Genomic DNA, 17,703 nt, shown 5'->3' on the forward strand with positions numbered 1-17,703 from the left:
GTCTTGCAGCTTCTTGCAGTATGTTGACAAAACTAAATGCAACTGTTTGATTTCTAGGTGTGAATGTTTCACCGGAGGAAAAATCTGTCAGATAAAGATCCTCACCATCATTTGAACACTCGAACTGGACTTCCTTTTCTGAATTGACCAGTCAGAGAGAAAGGAAAAGAAGAAAATGTGACTGGTTGGATTTAAAGTATCAATGCATGGCGTACAGTATATTTCTTTCTTTTTTTTTTTTTAATAGGAAAAGACAGCTTAAGCTGTAGGAAAGAGTAGAAAAGCGCTATGGAGAATACAGTACCTCAATAAAATAAATGACAAAAATAAGACTTCCCCAGATGTAAATTTACTCCCTTTGCTCCACATGACCATGCAGGCAAACAGTAGCTACAAAATGTGCTGAAAACCAAAGTATCAACTTAGGCAAAATTTTGGCAACAATTGTTTGTAGTATTATAATAAAAATTGAGATAGAATAATACCACTGTAGACCTGTAGGAGGAATGATATTTAAAAAAGAAAAGCTGTTCAGCTGAAGTACACAAAATTTATATATTCCACAATGACACGTATTAAGGATTTTCCACAGACATGACAGAAAAGTACTGAATGTGTGCTTCTCCAGATAAGTAAGATATCTACTTGTCAGTGAGAAGCACTGAAATCATGGTGCATTCACTTCATTTTCAGTCAGTCAAGCTTATTTTATAGGAAAAGTGTGAGTATTTGAGAGAATAGGATCAAATATACTGTGAATCATTATTTAAGTATACAATGTTTCGTTCAGGGAAAAAGTTAATAATAATAAATTAAAATTCAGGTCAAAGATACACTCCTGAGAAAATACATCGAGAACAGAAGAATTTCTTTCGCATCATACAGTGAAAGCCTGAGGCACTTATTTTAGTCTTCAAGATTTCTCCAAGAAAAAGAAATAAAATATTTTTCTCTGCTGATTTTTTTTTTTTTTTCTGTCTGTTTTTCAAAGTATTTTTCCAGAATTTGTGAAGCATCTCTCCTCCTGCAGGATCTGGTGACATGAGAAAGGAGCTCTAAATCGTGTATGAAAGCTGCCAAAATGTTCCCTTCTTAGCAAGATCTGTTCGTCAAGATGAGCTGATTTGTTGAGACAGTAAACCCCTCCAGTTCTGCCAAATATAGCAAGTACATCTGGCAGAAAACACCTCATATGGAGCCAAGAATACCAGTAAACCTTTGGTCTTCCACGGAATCTAATGAAAAGTCAAGGGGAAACATGGAGACAAGAAAGCTACCGGTAAGCTCTTAAACCTTGAAAACAAACGTGCCCACCACCAAACCATCAATTATATTTACAAGCTAGTTATTAGCATTGAGTCACACAATCATCCTTCACTGAAATATCAAAAAAAGTATTTTCTCCAGCAGCTTTCTATTTCCCACTTATAAAAATCCTTGTTTTTCAAATATTTCTTTTATTTCATTTCTTAATTTTCATCTACTAACTTTAATAATTTCAACATTACATAATGAAAATAAATAACAATATTCAATTCCAAGAACCAGCAGAAGTTACAATTAAGCGATGACTAAGCATACATATTTTAAAGCGTGCATTTAACCTACCTTAACTCCATCTGGCTTTTTCAGTAAACTCTTGGCTGCTGTAAAACGAGACAAGTAATTTCAATGTCAGATGGTTACTATGGAGGTCAATCAGCTGTTGTAGCAAATCCCCATTTGCCTCCCAGCTGCACATACATTTTCAGTTTTTATTTCCTCCTTTTGTTGTTCTGAGTGTGGGAAATAAATGCTGAAAATAATTAAACTACTAATACTTCAGATTATCATACATTTCTTATTCCACTGATTATTAACTGCTGGTTAACTGTACTTACAAAATTCTACCTATAAAATGAGAAACCCAACTGTTAGGAACTTTCCTGGGTGGCATACAGGAAAACAGTTGCATCTGGTATCAATTTGAGAGTGCCACAAAAATACCCAATATCACATCAACAGAATACTTTAAGAGCATAGAGAGGTACATTACTGGCTATTTCATTTAATGAAAAGTAAACTGGATTCTTTAAAAAAGCACCTCTGGCTTTGATTCACTGGGAATTTTCTACCATAAAGCATCAGTTCCTCATGTGATAGTCTGAGAAGTCACACATATGAAAGAAAAACCTGTTAGTGGCAGGAACTGATGACAAACCATAATTTTATTCAAAGGTTTGTCAAGCTTTAAATTCTATCACTTCAAGTGGCGGCAAGAATCTGGCCAAATTATTCCCCAGAGAGCTAATGTGCAAGAAATGACACCACAGTTCAGAACCTGCAAGCATTTACAGCAGAAAAGCATGATTAAAGATCTACCAAATTATACTATTCACAAAAATGCTCTGTGACTCTCTGCCAAAGATTTATAAGATAAGCCTGGCATCTTTTGTTTTTTACTGTTTGTGAGCCAATTTTCCTATCAGAAGGTACATCACAGCTTATGGTGAAACTGCTCTTCTCATACAGTTTCACTCAGAAGTAGGAGCCTTTTTGGAAAAGAAAAGCTCCAGTTAGCAATCCAGCATACCCAACTGGAGGCAGAGCTGGCATGAGCTTCCATCATTATTGGTATCCTTCTCTTAAAAACAAAACAAAACAAAACCCAAACTGAACAAACAGAACAAATGATTGGATCTTGCTAGACTGAGGCTATTCAAATGAGCTGAGGATTTTGAAGTTAATGAGTTATCCGGCTTAAAGCTGAAGTTTGTGTACTTGTGGCTCATACACTGGTTGTATCTGCATCAAGTGCACATTTAGCTCTGTGCAGAGAACAGAAAATGAAAAATCACCTACAACACTGTAAAGAAATAACTGCTGTCCATTACTGTGTTATTTAAATTTAAAAAAAAAAAAAAAAAAAAAGCCTGGAAAATGACATCAGGCAAATGCATTGTGTTAGCTACGGATATCAGCTATTAGACTGATGTTCTCTCATAAGGCCCATGATTTCCAATTAAAATTAACAAATATTAAATTTGCCAGCATTATGCAACAGACACAGTGCATGGTTGTATTTACAGAAACATTCATATTTTTTAAAAAAGTATCTTACAGGATTTGGAGGGGACAGGGTACACCCGTCTGTAATGTGTGTGCTTATAGGACTTGATACAACATGGCCATATATTTTATATCACAGCAAACATTCCAGGCACTCCAGGAATTCATTTAGGAGAAGCAAAGGGAAGGAGCTATTTCTTGAACTTCAGGTTAAAAAAAAAACAGAAATTCTTTGCTTTCAAAGTCTGTTTTCTACCATTAGAGCTTATAAAAATGTGAGAAAACATATATTAACGATTACAGGCTGCTGCTCATAACAAACTAGGTCCTTGGGCTACAGCAGTGCAATGTATCTTTTCATTACATTCTGAGTTCTTTCAATGCTAAACCAACATTACAGGTTATATTAAAAAAAAAAAAAAAAAAAAAAGCCAGTAAAATGTAGGCACTAAAAGCAGTAACTACAAGTATTGTGTTTATGGCATTGCCAGCATGTCCTTCGAAATGTGCCCAGTAAGCAGTATGGATTATTATGCAGTATTTTGTGTTATAGGACATATTTCATATTTAACTTCCTTTGCAATTGCTGTTTTTGTCTTGGAATGTGTATATACATATATATAAATATTTTAATGCATCTAAGCACAGATACTGCATACAAATCAAGTATTTAAAGAATTTGCAGTAGCAAAGCAATTAGCATATTCTAAATTAAGCCCACAATGAAAAATTTCTTGCAACTAGAAGAATTAGCTATAAATAAAACCTACAGCAGTGCTAGTAAGCCAGAAAGCAGACTTAAGAGAAATGGCACTGTGACAACATGAAGAAATTAAAGTGATTTACAGCAAATGGCAATTTTGAAGAGAAAAAAGATGTTCCTTTCACGTGCTGAGGGTCTTACCTCACAAGAAATATACATTCCACATAAAAGGAAGAAAGAAAAAGGAAAATAAAACACTTTTATAACCACATTGTTATGGACAAAGGACGTTCAAACGCATGCTTTGCGATGAATTACAATGAATAAACAACTTGAAAATAAAAATACATTAATGGCTCATTACGATATAAAACAGAGAGAATGGGTGAAAAAAAAAAATACCAAGGAAAAAAAAAGCCAAAATCCTGTTTGCTTTTCATGCCAAAATCATATTTTAAAATGACTTCAGATTCTTTTCCTTTATGAAAGTTGAAATTGACCCTTACGTACATAGACAAGTTATGAAAAGTGATGAGAAATGACGTATTTACTTGGCACTTAAGAATAATTAATTCCTACAAAATAGGAAGCCTACAACATTAACTTGAAAATAAAATGATACTGGCAATACATTAAGCCATAGCCTTGTAAAACTTATTTGAAAGTAATCTTCCGTGTTACACGTGTATATTAAATACTGCAGGCTAGGAAGGGGTGTATATTTCACGTGCTATGCAAATTGAACAAACTGCTTCTGCATTCATCATTATTTAATTTATTGTGAACGATTCCGTGCTTATTATTATTCAAAATATGCCTAAAGCATTATCATGTTTTTGTCTATAAATTAATTTCTGTTCCACAGTTGCATTATAGGGTAAGAAGACTGTAATATTACCGACTTTTGAATTTGGCTTTTTTTTTTTTTTTAACTATGCACTTAAGATCTCAAATGGTAAAATGAAAAATTCAGCAGAGTATCTTAGTTCCAGCCACAGTGCTGTTGAGGACAATTCTAAGTCTATTAATAGTAAACATATTTTATCTTTGTCTATTAAAATTTATGTTGCGTAAAGATCTAAATCTTCAGGTACCCTCAACTACAGAATTATTTTATAAGAAGAAACATTTATTGCTTTATTAAATGAGGCAATGGAAAAGAAGGGAAAGAAGGACTAACTTTATTACTTTATTAATTTATTACTTCTTAGAAAAGCAGTAAGGAAGGAACATGTGTGTATTTCTGCTTTTGTTTTAGAACAAGATGCAATAAAACCTTTGAATGAGATTTGAAATACATACTTACTCATATGGAACTACATGCATTATTTTTGATTTTCCTCCACCAAAATAAAACGGGAAAATTCTGTCTTTCAAAACATAACATTAAAAATACAAAGAGACACATTCTACTTAAAAATTACACCACTGATGCCTGCTAAAATTTATTCTATTTAGTTCAAATAGTTTAAATTCTCTCGTTTCTGCAAAGAAAAAAAACTAAAGACATATCATCTTTATATATTCTTGCAAAACAAAGATTTTTATGTGCTAAGAAATCCTAATTATATTTTAGTCATTATTACAGACATCAAAACATAAAGACCACATGAACCTGGAGCTCAGTTAACATACCTGAGAAATTTCTGGTAGCCAGCATAGTTGTCAAAATGGCCCCCTGTGTAGACATACATTTTTTCAAATTAGTAACATACTTCTTTGAAGTACTGAATGATAACACAACAGGAAAAAAGAAGTACACGCGTGGTAAATCACACAAACTGCTTAATTACATAAACTATTTAACCCTGAAAGAATGGATTGGCTATGCATTACCTGTCATTAACTGTAATTCAATCTTAATTGCACAGCTACTAGCAATCCTGGAAATCTCTTATTAACTGTAAGTTTGTAATGCACAGGCCACAACTACTTAGAGACACAGTAACCAGAAGCATAATATATAGTTGAATATGAAACAGACTTCACTCATTTGGTTGGATTATTCTTTCCGTAGGTAGAGGAGTTGATTTGTAATGTACTAATCAGAAAACTTCACAATTTGCAAAGTTTTCCTGTCCATGCAGGAGAAAACAAATGATAACCTAGAAGAACAATCTTAGGGATCTTCCCTAAGATTTTCCCTAAGATTTTCCCATTTTTAATGTGCATGCAGGAAGATGATTGTTGTTATTTGGAATCCAACAAAATCATGCAGTACACATTTTAAAATTTCTTTCTTAAAACACTCTTATGTAGTAGGTTAGAAAAGTGATTAGATTTGGAAAAAACATTTATCAGTTCCAGCATTACATAGTTTCTAATGTTCAGTATCACAGCTCACATGAAAATATAATGTTCTATTCTCTTCTGTTAAAAATCAAGATCCTCATGCTCAATAGCTGCTCATCCATCCAACAGTTCTTATTACAGTAGCATTCAAGAAAAATTCCCTTGAGGATCATTTATTTCATAGATGGACTAACAGCCAAATTATATTTTTCATGCCATCTTTCCAAAACTATATACTCGTCCTTGCAGTTGTTTTCATTCTTACCTTTAGTTTTCTTCTTGCGTTGAATTTCTTCAAGCAATCTACAGTCTCCTGTCTGTGCATCATAGAGGCAACAGTAGAACGTTGCTGAAGAAATTAAGGAAAGAATGACTTTAAATGCATCCAAACAGACATACTGCTTTTCATTTACACTACGACATATATGTATGTTGACCTATATGGTCCAATACTTAAGTTTCCAATTTCTACCCTCTGTAAGTCTTTTCTGCAAGCCTCTACACATAAAAGAAATTTCCAAACCAACAAAAAACAAGGTCTCCTTTTACCTAGCATTTATCAGGTGTAAAGTCCTCTTGAAATAAGTTTTTCCCCATTTCTTTAGTAAGGACTAAGAAAAACACAGAATCCTAAGAGTTTGGGCTACAGAGTATAAACATAATATACTAAATATGAAAATCTTTGAAAATATGTTTTAGAACAGGAAGACAGATTTTCTTTAACATTAGTGACACTAGGTAAGGCACAGAAGCAGGAAATATTTCAGAGGAAATTCAGCAGCACTTGCATTTTCCATGTAACCCAACTTAATTTGCATTTTATAAAGGCCAGACAGTGCAGCCAATGAAAACAAATAGAGCTGAGAAACAGATCTATACACCTCACTGTGACTTTCAAAGCATCAGCCCAGATCATCTGTAAAGTCAAAACCTAGACTGCACTGAGAACTGGAAAGTAGTCCTGAATCCAGTAACACAAAGGTAGTTTCTGCTAGCAGTAATCTAACTCAACAAGTCCATTAATTTCCTGCTTTTCAATTTCATCATCATAGTTATAAGAAAAAAGATGTAAAACATTGTGCAACTGAAAATTACTTTCTTGTACATCTTTTCTTTTCTTTGAGAGCTTAAAATCATGCTCTAATTATAGCAGTGAAATTCTGCATCATGAATCCAAGGAAAAGAAGTTTGCATCTGCAAAATTTCTTCTCACAGGCTGACATACCTGTATAATTACAATTTTACACACTACTACTTTAATAACTGCAACAGAACACCACAAAAAAGAACAAAAATTACCCTCCGAACTCTTTCAGGAGATACTAAAGTATACCGTAAAGTGATTTGTCTTTCAAATTATTTTGACAAATATGTGGAAGTTACTTACACAGATCCATGGATGCTTTAGTGCTTCTGAAGCTGTGATACGTTTTGCAGGGTTGATGGTAAGCATTTTATTGATAAGGTCTTTTGCTTCAGGAGTCACTGTATCCCACTCTGGAGAGGGAAACTTAAAAAAAAAGAAAAGTATGTGTGTATTATCTTGCACGAGCACTATACAATTTTATATAAAGACATTAATTGATAACAGGTTTGTGATATTAACAGCTAGTTTTAAATTAAATACACTTTTCCACAATCAAATAAGATTGAATTAGCCAGATTTATATGCAGTGTTTTTCTACATCACTGTTTTGTTTTTTGCAATTTGGTTCAGTTGCAGAACATTTATGAACTTGCAATATTATGACAACAATTGATATTCATAGGTTAAAATATCATCTGCAGACATAAAGGAGATTCCAGTCAGCTGTGAGGAATATGATCATAAAGCATCTCAAACAGCCCTAATCTCACTTTGAATTAAGACAAAAATATTAATCATTATTATTCAAACTCTTAGTTTGCTTTCTTTCAATGTTAATATTAATACCGATTGTACAGTTATGGTATAGAAATGAAAGTAAAGAATTTAACGCCTCTTTGCTCAGCAAAATATTTGCACGTGTACTCAAAGTACTTGCTCAAATGCAAATGGAATGAAAAAATCTTAAACTATTAAAAAAAAATCTTAAACATCTTAAACTGTTGCTGTGAACAGAACACCTTGATCACATCATTTTCCAATAATAAAAATGTTTATTCTTGGATTAGAAGAATTTAATATAATCTAAATGCAGTTCATCACAGTTTGCATTAAGTACGTCTAATACAGCTTCACAGTTTAGTCTCTGTACTTACTAATTTCTTACCCTCTCAGCTGAAACTGTAACTCCCACTGTAATTCTATTTGTTACTGTATTACTTGTTCAACTGGAAGGACACTAGATAGACCACAGTATAACATAGATGGCCATAGCCATCAATTCTATAGAATTGGATTCAAATAAGAACTTCAAAATTAGAAGGTACAGTATCTTCAACATTCACAAATGACTTAAAGATGAGAATCAATGGTCCTCTGTTTTTCTATCTGCTTAATTTAATATAAACGAATGGATGATGTTGCAAAATTCACAATGCCACAAATGTTTGGGTACTACTTATCAACAGGCACAATGCTCACTTTCAAATACACTTTCAATTAATAAAACTATTCTTTTTGAGAAGGCCTATAGCTGCCTGTGTTTACAAAAGTGGGCAATATAAAAGTATTCGAGTATGTTTAGACAGTTTAAGAATTATTAAAAACAATTTAGAATAAGTGACTGGCTAAAGTGATAACCACAAGGAGTTAAGAAACATCTATTGGAAGTACAGAGGTATCAACAGGTCAGGATAACAAACTTGCACAATTTATACAATTTATACAAGGACCAGAAAATGAAAGCTTGGAGTTGTAAGGAAATTGAATTTATTTTTGCAGAGATGTATCCATCTTTATAAAGCTCATGTTACTAAAGTGACATTTACTACTCTGAATGATTCATGACAGTCAATGAAAAAAAAAAAAAAAAAGATTACAATATAAATCTAACTTTTCACTCTAGGAGATTTCCACATAGAGGTACAATTATAAATAATTCAGAAGATAGAGCATGGCACATACATCATAAGCACCAGCCTTTATCTGCTGGTAAAGTCTGTGCTGGTCTTCATCCCAGAAAGGAGGATAACCCACCAGGAGGATATACAGAATGACACCTGCAGAAATCACAGTAGTAATTAAGTAATTGCAAGACAAAAACAAACAAACAAACAAACAAAAACACCCAAAAAACAAAGAAATTCATTTTGTACCTGATAACCATGTGAAACTATGGCTCAAAAGAAGGATCCCAACTACTGAAAAACACTTCCTATCCATGCTGGGGATTAGAGTAAACATAGGGTTCATGGGACAACCTCCTACAGGGTGTGAGCAAGAATGTGCATCTGACACAAAATTAGATTTGTTAAACTGAGAATATTTAGCTAGCTGGAGAACTACAACTACAACTAATGTCAGGCAAAGAAAACTTGGGCAACTCAATTTATATTTCTATAAATATATGGTTGATAGGAAATAAAGAAGTTCACCTGCTAGTTTTACAGGGATGATTCATTATGACTAAAGAAAAATGCTCTCCTAAATACAACCAAATAAGTGTGGGCAGAAGTACAAGAAAGAAACTCATCGTTTGTTCTCACATTGGTAGCAATCCCTTTGCTAGGACCATAAATTACACTGTTTGAAGAACTGGGTGATAAAGTAATTGCTCTCTACTCAACAAAAACATTAGTCTCAGACTTCAAAACTGCAGTTCCAACATTTTGATTTTTTCTAAAAGTTAATATTGAATTTTAACTAATACCTATTTTCTGGTGTGGAATATAAGGTATTCCGGTATCCTTCCCTTAACATACTTTACAGTTGACTGAACACTGTCTTTCAGAATAATTCCTTACCACATGCCCACATATCCACAGGTTTTCCATATGGATCTTTCCGTAAGACTTCTGGAGAAAGGTATCCTGGAGTGCCAGCAAAGCCTGTCACAAGGCAAGGAAAGTACTCTCAAAAACTGTATGTGCTCCGCAAAACGCAAGTCATTTTCACGTTATCCAAGAACAACCAGGATCTTCACAAACTATCCAGCAATAACTACTTCATCTTAAACTTTTCGTTCTATGGCAAACTGCCCGAAAGTAACAATAACATAAATACAAATGCAGACCTGTCCCATTCCCTTTTTGCCACCATGTCTACATGTCTCAACAAGCCAGCTGGTTACCCGTCTATCCTAACACTGCAGATTCAACAGTTGTGTCAGGGGTGACAGTGGAAGATTTCCAGGAAGATTTCCAGATAGCTGAAAAAATTTCACTCATGACCTGTCCATTACCATAAGCTATAGAAAGACAATCAGTAGTAAGGTACAAATACATCTGTTCAGGTTCAAAGTAAAAAAAAAAAAGTCAGTGGAGCAGGGAAAACATGGGAAGCACAGAGTGATCCCCTTGGAGATATCAACTGAAAGACAGCAAATGCATTCTACGCTTGCCCAAACCTATGAATACTGTTTCCGAGGTTTGTTTTTGTTTGTTTGTTGTTTTTAATCCCTACCATAATCTAGTCTATTTTAAACTAGCGCCAAATTATACAAATTATTTTTGTAAAGATGACTCACTTGGGACTTCTGAGTCCATCTTCTCTCAGCTGTGAAGACTATTTTCACACATAAAGTACTACTTCTGGTGACATTTATGGGGAACTGATTAACAAAACACGGGGGCACTTCAGCAACACTACTGAAGCCATAAGGAACATTTTAAAAGCCCTACTCAAAGCTACATGAGGGTTAGTTTCTGAGAAAACAACATATAATACTAAATTTAGAAAAGCTGACATACGGAGCAATTTCTCATTTACAAGAAAAACAGAGTAGAAATACTGTTCTAATTTCCTTTCATAGAAGGAGAAACTCAAATCAACCAGGGCCTGACAGTGGCAAAGTAAATGCTCAGAAACGCTCATGATTAGAATTCTTGAGAGCACAACTGGCTATTGCTTTGCATAAAGACAGACAACTTAGGCTTCAGTCTTCTTACAGCTCATATTCCACACAACTACTTCTAAGATTGTTTCAATGAAACACTCACTTCCTTGAAGTGATGCAGCCTGTAGAACCCCTTACAAAAGCTCACAAAAAGCATCTCCAAAGTCATATACCCTTTACAATTTGGATGTTCTTTCTTTATTCTTCAGCAGCAGTATGATCTTCAATTAGGAGAAATAAAAAACGTAGGTTTAAATGTAGTCATTTCTCAGAATACTGTAATAGGTAAAAGCTTCATGATCCATAATGGTCTGTAGTGTTTCAGTTAGTATATATGCTCTTATAAGTATTTTTCTCTAAAATTGTATGCTTAGAAATCCTTGGAAGGTGAGATTTTGAAAAACCACCTGTTATTTCTGAAAGACCAAATGTATACCATAAGATTTGTGCTACACAGAGGATAAGCAATGAAACTTATGAAAGATGGCGATAAGGTGTGAAGTAGACAGCTACAGAAAAAGGAAGCCTTTGCCCTGCAGCTGGCAATCATTTTAGGGTGGGAAGAGGAAATGAACAAACACACTGTGTACTCTACTCAGAATGTACCTAAATAGTTTAATGAAAAACAGGCTTGCATTTTTCAGTATCCTAATATGAGAACCATGAATTATGAAGTACTGTCGTACACAGGAAACACAGTTTAAGCTCCTTTGAGAAGCTAATGAATTCATGTTCTAATTATCTTTAAATAGAGTGGTTTCATAATTTTTCCTGGAAGTAGAGCTTTACATTAATATTTTGGTCCATCTTAAATGTAAAGTTGTATTGATGTTCAACCTTACCACAGCTCCACAAACATTATCATACATCAGTTGGAACTAAACGTTACAGTGAAGATATAACAACTAGCTAACTTTGTCTTTTGATGAGGTTACAGAAGAGTCTACGCTATCAGAAATAACAACTCAGAAATAAGTCATAACAAATATGAGTGTGCTTTTCAGAGAACTATTGCTAACAGTAGTAATCAACTCAGCCACAAAAAAAAAAAAAAAGGACTTTCAAACCTGGAAATTGTGACTCTATATAATCTAGTAAAGGCTTATCACTACGTACTACTATTATCACGTGATGTTAAATACATATGCAGAGGCCCAAGAAAAATGCTGCACTGTGTCTTGTTCAATGGTGCATACACACATGAGATGGCATGTTCCTCAACCCAAATAGCTTACAGTCTCAAAAACCTCTGCAAAGATAACATACATACTTCATAAGTGGTAAGAATGTCTCGAGTCAAACCTGCACTGGAGGATAAGTATAATCCCATAAATTAAATTAACAAAAAGAGATGTATCTTAAAAACAGAGAAACAGATTATTGCATTAAGACCTGCCCTATGCTTTTATCATCCCCTTTCTAGACTTATGGCCTCAGTGGCACTCATACAAGCGTTCCAAAATAAACTGGTAGAATAAATTATGCCAGTTCAAACAGTTAAAGCTGTACATCTTTGCTAACATAACTCCTTTTGACTCAAGAATAAATGTTCAAATGAGTAGCCTGGTGAGAAGATATGAAAAATGAGGCCGCAAGGGGTAAGAACAAGCCTCTGAGAGCAAATATAGGGCAGCAGCCTTCACTTCCTGCACAGCCAGATCTAAAAGAGTAACTGTATACAATCCCAGTTTAATGCAGCTACTACTAAAGAAAAATCAGTGGAGCTACTCAAATGAACAATGTGTTGCATATTTTAGTCCTAGCTTCAGGGCTAGCTGAAGACAAGATGCAGCTGGGACTAAATCCAGCTACCAGTGAGTCAACTACAGCCCCTAGACAGACTTGAGTGAGACTCGCCTGTTACAGTGAGCAAATGGAGCCTGCCAGACACTTTCCCAGCACACTTAGCACCTGCTAGCAGGATGGGGTGTTTCCACTAAACAGATGAGCAGTTTCTACAAACAGTCATGAAACAGGTTTGCTTTATAAATATGTGAACTGTGAAAGCATCCCCATAGTATCCAAGCTTTAAGCAAAGTATCATGCCACAGGTTTACATGTACACAAAAACAAAAAAAGAAAAAAAAAGAAAAGAAAAGAAAGAAACTCTGATGCCGAGCTATAATTAGAATCAGACCATGCTATGAGTCACTGAGTGGTGCAGAATCCACTGGAAAGCAGAAAGAACACTGGAAGGAAGACAAAGTTCAGGACATCAGAGTGTTTTTGCCTTGTTAAAGCAATCATAAGAAGATTAAGGAAGGCACTCAGAACATTACTGAAAGCTTTTGCATTCCTATAGCAGTACAGAACTCACTTATTTTATCAAATATTACAATTTTTACACTATTTTCTGTCACTATTCTTCCAGCTTCTCTGTTCACTGTATATGTTATTATGAATTCATTCACCTCACTCTCTACCAAGCTCAGCATAAAGATCTCATGATGCTAAGTCTGAAACAATCACTTCAGATTCTCCAACTGACCAATAAATAAAGTGCAAGATTTTACAGGGAGCTGCAATCTCATGTGCTTTATCTGCATCCATATAGACGGAACATCTAGAGAAAATAGTCCTGAAGCTCATTCTGCTCATTTTTTCTTGAAAGGCTTCCTGTTTTCCAGATGTTTTCATCATTTTAACACATTATTTGTATTTTGTTTTCTCTCTATTCAACTCTTTTTACGCTAGTCTATTCATTAATGTGCAAGACCAATCTCCTCTCTCTTTTGTGGATTACTGAAATCCATTTATATAAAGGCTGGGATTTAAAACAGCAGGCTAGCTTATAAAGCTATCAACATATGTCCAATGGTACTGCCTGCGCATGTGGATGCATCCTAGATTTCAAACTCTCAATCTCTCAACACACCATTTGCACAAAAATCCTTCGTGCTTTTATTCTAAGCTTTGAAAGCAAGCTTGCAATTGCTTTGTTCAATTTTAAGTTGCACTTTCTAGCTGCTGTAAATGAGAATATGTAGCTGCCACGACTATATTATTGTGTGTTTTTTTCTTTCTTAGATAGAAAAAGACTTTGTGCTTGCACTTCCCATCTGTTGAAACGGTGGTATTTGAGATTGAGGAACTGTATTTGGACATTTCCTGTATTTAAAATGACCAACTGAATTTACCTACACTTTTTCCTTGGGCATCTGTGAACTGTAACAGATGATCTGTAATAAGCTTTTTTTAAATTATTATTATCATTAACAAAAAAAGGAAATACTTTAGTGGGACTAGAGAGAACTGTGTAATACTGAACTCACTACCCCCATCCTTTTTTCAGATCCTGAAGCAGAGCTTTGTACATTCCAAGTATTGACTTTGAAGATCTAGTTTAAACAGAGTTGCCATCTCCAGGAGAAAAGAAACTCTCCAATCCCAGCTTTTCATGAACTAAGCTGAGGCACAGAAAGTGCACTCTTTTGCTGGTGATATACACACACAGCTTGTTTACACATTCCAATATATCTTCGTCACCTTTGCCATCAAGGAAGTACTCTCTCAATTCCTCTCAGATCAAGATTGTATTTTCAAAAGTATCACAGTAGCAGAGAAACTCTAGTTTAAGCTTCAAAAGATACTTGTAAGTTATGGACAGATAACCTTTCCTAGACACTCTAAACCATTCTCTCATTTCTTGGATTTAAGGTGTCCATGGTCTCCCATATGAGATGCTTCTATATTAGCAGTTGAACATTACTTATAAGCTAGATTATTTTGAACTAAATGGGTCAAATAAAGTTTTGTGAACAGCTTTACTAGCAGGTCTGAAGGGGCAGTCACCTATAGGACAGCAACATAAGCAGCTGAGACATAACTTGGACTGTTACAGTGAGATGTGGATTACTGTCTAAAGTAAAATTTTCAGGTATTTCCAATGAACAAACAGCTGTTCAGATAAAGTGTTTTGACTTCTGGATGTAGGAATGGAATGTTCCAATGTTTCTGGAATGGAATTGGAATTAACAAGATAAATATTTAACTAATAGCTCTTTTCAGGGGGGTCTTCTTACTTCATCAGGGGTTTCTGATAGTCTCTGCATGCTCAGCAGATAGGTGAAGTAATTTATAGTCACAGAGATTATATAGATGGAGTAATTTATAAGTACAAAGACAGCATCTTCTATCTGTCCACCTATCTAGAATACCTCTGAGCCTTGAGTCAAAGATAAGCTAGACATCCCGCTCCTAAACAGTGTGACAAGGATATCAATAGGCTCATTATATTGAAAGACTACTAATTTTTGTTGCAGGATGGACAAGACCTGAGTGACAGAGAATTTAGGAGAAGTTAAATAATTAGCAATATATATGTTTAGATAGCAACAATTTATGTTTAGCCAGTATCCATATTTTCAGTTAAATGTAGGGAACCTGAAGTACTCAGCAAGATAAGCATTGGGCAATAGAGCATAAAAGATGTAACACTCTCTCTCAGGTGCACTCCTGCTTGCAGGATGCTCACCATTCCAATTGTGAGTAAAATCTGCTTTTATCAGAGATACCATCCTGATAAATTATGTGGATATTTCTAACGTGGGCAGCTGTACTCAACAGTATTAGCCCACAGCCTTATTCTTCAGTTACATGAGTAACTAAACGGAAATCAGCCACCTCCTTCCCAGCCTCTGTGCTTATATTTCCTTTCACAGATACAAAAGTGAAAGCGAGAAAGAAGGAGTTGTGTGAACCTAGTTTCTAATCAAACTTACAGGCAGACAAAAGGCAGGGCATACCAGAAGTTAGTAAATCTAAGTTTCAGAGTCAAGGAACGTCAAAGACATTCTGTGCCTACAGAAGAGACTCCTGCCAATTCATTTTATGCAGCAGTTTGGGAAGATGATTTAGCTTTGCCAGTGAAGAAAAGGTTATGAGGCTGAGCCTCTTCTTGCCTAATCAACCTCTTTTATACGGAAATTTATCCACGGGTCATTCTTGAAGCTTTTTCTTTTTCTCTTCTCTCTCTCTCCTGTTTTGTTGTTGTTTTTAATAAATAAAGACTGCTGCCAAGCTATCTTTAATTCTGTGAGAATCACAGATAACATTCTTCCTAGAGAAAAAGATCTAAAGTTTACCATGGTGTAGAGCTTGAACTATGAACAAAATATCCTTATAAGCTACATACCAAGTCATTACACAGCTACATGTTTTACACTAGAGTGAGAAGCTAGCAAGTTTGGGAGGCTTAGTGCCAACACTAAATAAATAATTTTAAAAAAACCCCATACTTACCAAACCAAGCCTGTTGTTCCCCTTGGACTTCTATAGCCAAACCAAAGTCTGCCAGTTTTACTGCTGCTCCCTTGGATTTGCTAGCTAAAAGTAAGTTCTCAGGCTTTATTTGGAAAGAGAAAAAAAATTGAGATTAAAAAATAAGTAAACATAATTTAGACAGCTTTTTCCCCTTTTTTTGTTGTTTTTGTTTTGTTAAGGTGGTCTGGAAAAGAAGAAATACTTTAGAGAAGTGAAAAAGAAAGAATAAACACCATGCATTTTCTCTATAAAAGTTAAAACTGTACTTTCCAGTCTTAATTCGGAAGAATCACTAGGTCTGTAAGCTACCATCATGATCCCATATGACAGCAAGACTGAAAAGTGCAAATCTTCTGGAGAAGTACATAAGCTAGAACTGCCACACGGCATTGTAATTACTTTTTGTTTCATACGACAATTCAGAGAGCCCTAAGAACTCACTGCATGGAAAAAGCCACTGAAAATCCCCGAAGCCCACATACCCTTCGATTCGCAGTCTGTCCTGCACAGTTAGTAGGATTAGGCATTTCTAACCACAAACTGTATGTTTTGCATGGTAACAACAGCAGCAGCCATTTTCACATTCGTATTTAGAGGGCAGGTGTATTTGCAGCGCAAATCTTTCTACAATAAAACAGCACACCCACACTTCTGCTTGCTGAGAACCTACTGCAAATAACAATTTAAGTCGGGGAAAGTTCCCACTTTGCTTTTTTAGGGCATGCTGGACACATCTGAAATCAAAGGCTTCACTATACCTACACAGTTAAAAGTAAAGATTTGATAATAGCGGTGTCATTCTAAACTTCATGAAGTATCCTTTGAATGTCAGTTAGCAAGTACATAGAATGTTAATCATCCAAAGATAACTTCATTCTAGGAACCCTAAAATTTTTTTACCTTACAAAATACTGAAGAATTCAACAGAACATTTCAGAAAACTGACTACTATTTTGTTTTCTTGACACTTCTTTTTTCTCTATATCTATTATTTTATTTTTTTTAATCAGCACTTCTGTAAGCAACGCCACAATGCTTATCATTTAATCACACTAATTTAAACATATAGTCATGCATGTTCTTGCAGGTTCTCTTGTCACAGTGAGAGAAGTTTACAGTAACTATTTCCCAAAGCAATGGATGATCCTTTGTGGTTATGATCTTTAGCAGTCCAAAAGCAGTGAAATGTCTCACTCTCTTGGTTGAAAGAGAACTACTGATCTACCAAGCCCTTATAAGTTGGAACATAAGGTTCCATTTGAAATAGTAGTTTTGTGTTCTTTGTTGTTCATTATTTATTTATTCCACCACACACTTTTATCTGCAAAAGTGCTCTACAAGAAACACCACCATCATGGGTGAATATTTTTCAACAGAAGATGAAGCAGATTTACTCGTATGCCACAGACAACAGCCTTT

The 17,703-nt window shown here is 34.9% G+C and overlaps 1 protein-coding gene across 5 annotated transcripts in view; it reads right to left on the minus strand.

The window, feature by feature from the left end:
* CAMK2D (calcium/calmodulin dependent protein kinase II delta) overlaps positions 1-17,703 on the minus strand; it is a 162,514-nt gene that overhangs the window by 35,180 nt on the left and 109,631 nt on the right. For 3 of the 5 annotated variants that reach the window (XM_042811642.1, XM_042811645.1, XM_042811646.1), the window contains 7 exons: positions 16,264-16,366; positions 9,932-10,015; positions 9,093-9,187; positions 7,431-7,553; positions 6,309-6,392; positions 5,387-5,429; positions 1,609-1,646 (listed from right to left, as the gene is read on the minus strand). In XM_042811642.1, the coding sequence (XP_042667576.1) occupies positions 1,609-1,646; positions 5,387-5,429; positions 6,309-6,392; positions 7,431-7,553; positions 9,093-9,187; positions 9,932-10,015; positions 16,264-16,366 (570 nt within the window). The remainder of the gene's footprint in view (positions 1-1,608; positions 1,647-5,386; positions 5,430-6,308; positions 6,393-7,430; positions 7,554-9,092; positions 9,188-9,931; positions 10,016-16,263; positions 16,367-17,703) is intronic. The other 2 variants (XM_042811644.1, XM_042811647.1) reach the window with 1 other exon arrangement.

This window comes from Centrocercus urophasianus, unplaced genomic scaffold (genome assembly GCF_019232065.1).
Source record: "Centrocercus urophasianus isolate 14NV4802_14NV808 unplaced genomic scaffold, USGS_Curo_1.0 seq_13, whole genome shotgun sequence".
In the NCBI taxonomy this organism is placed as follows: Eukaryota; Metazoa; Chordata; class Aves; order Galliformes; family Phasianidae; genus Centrocercus; species Centrocercus urophasianus.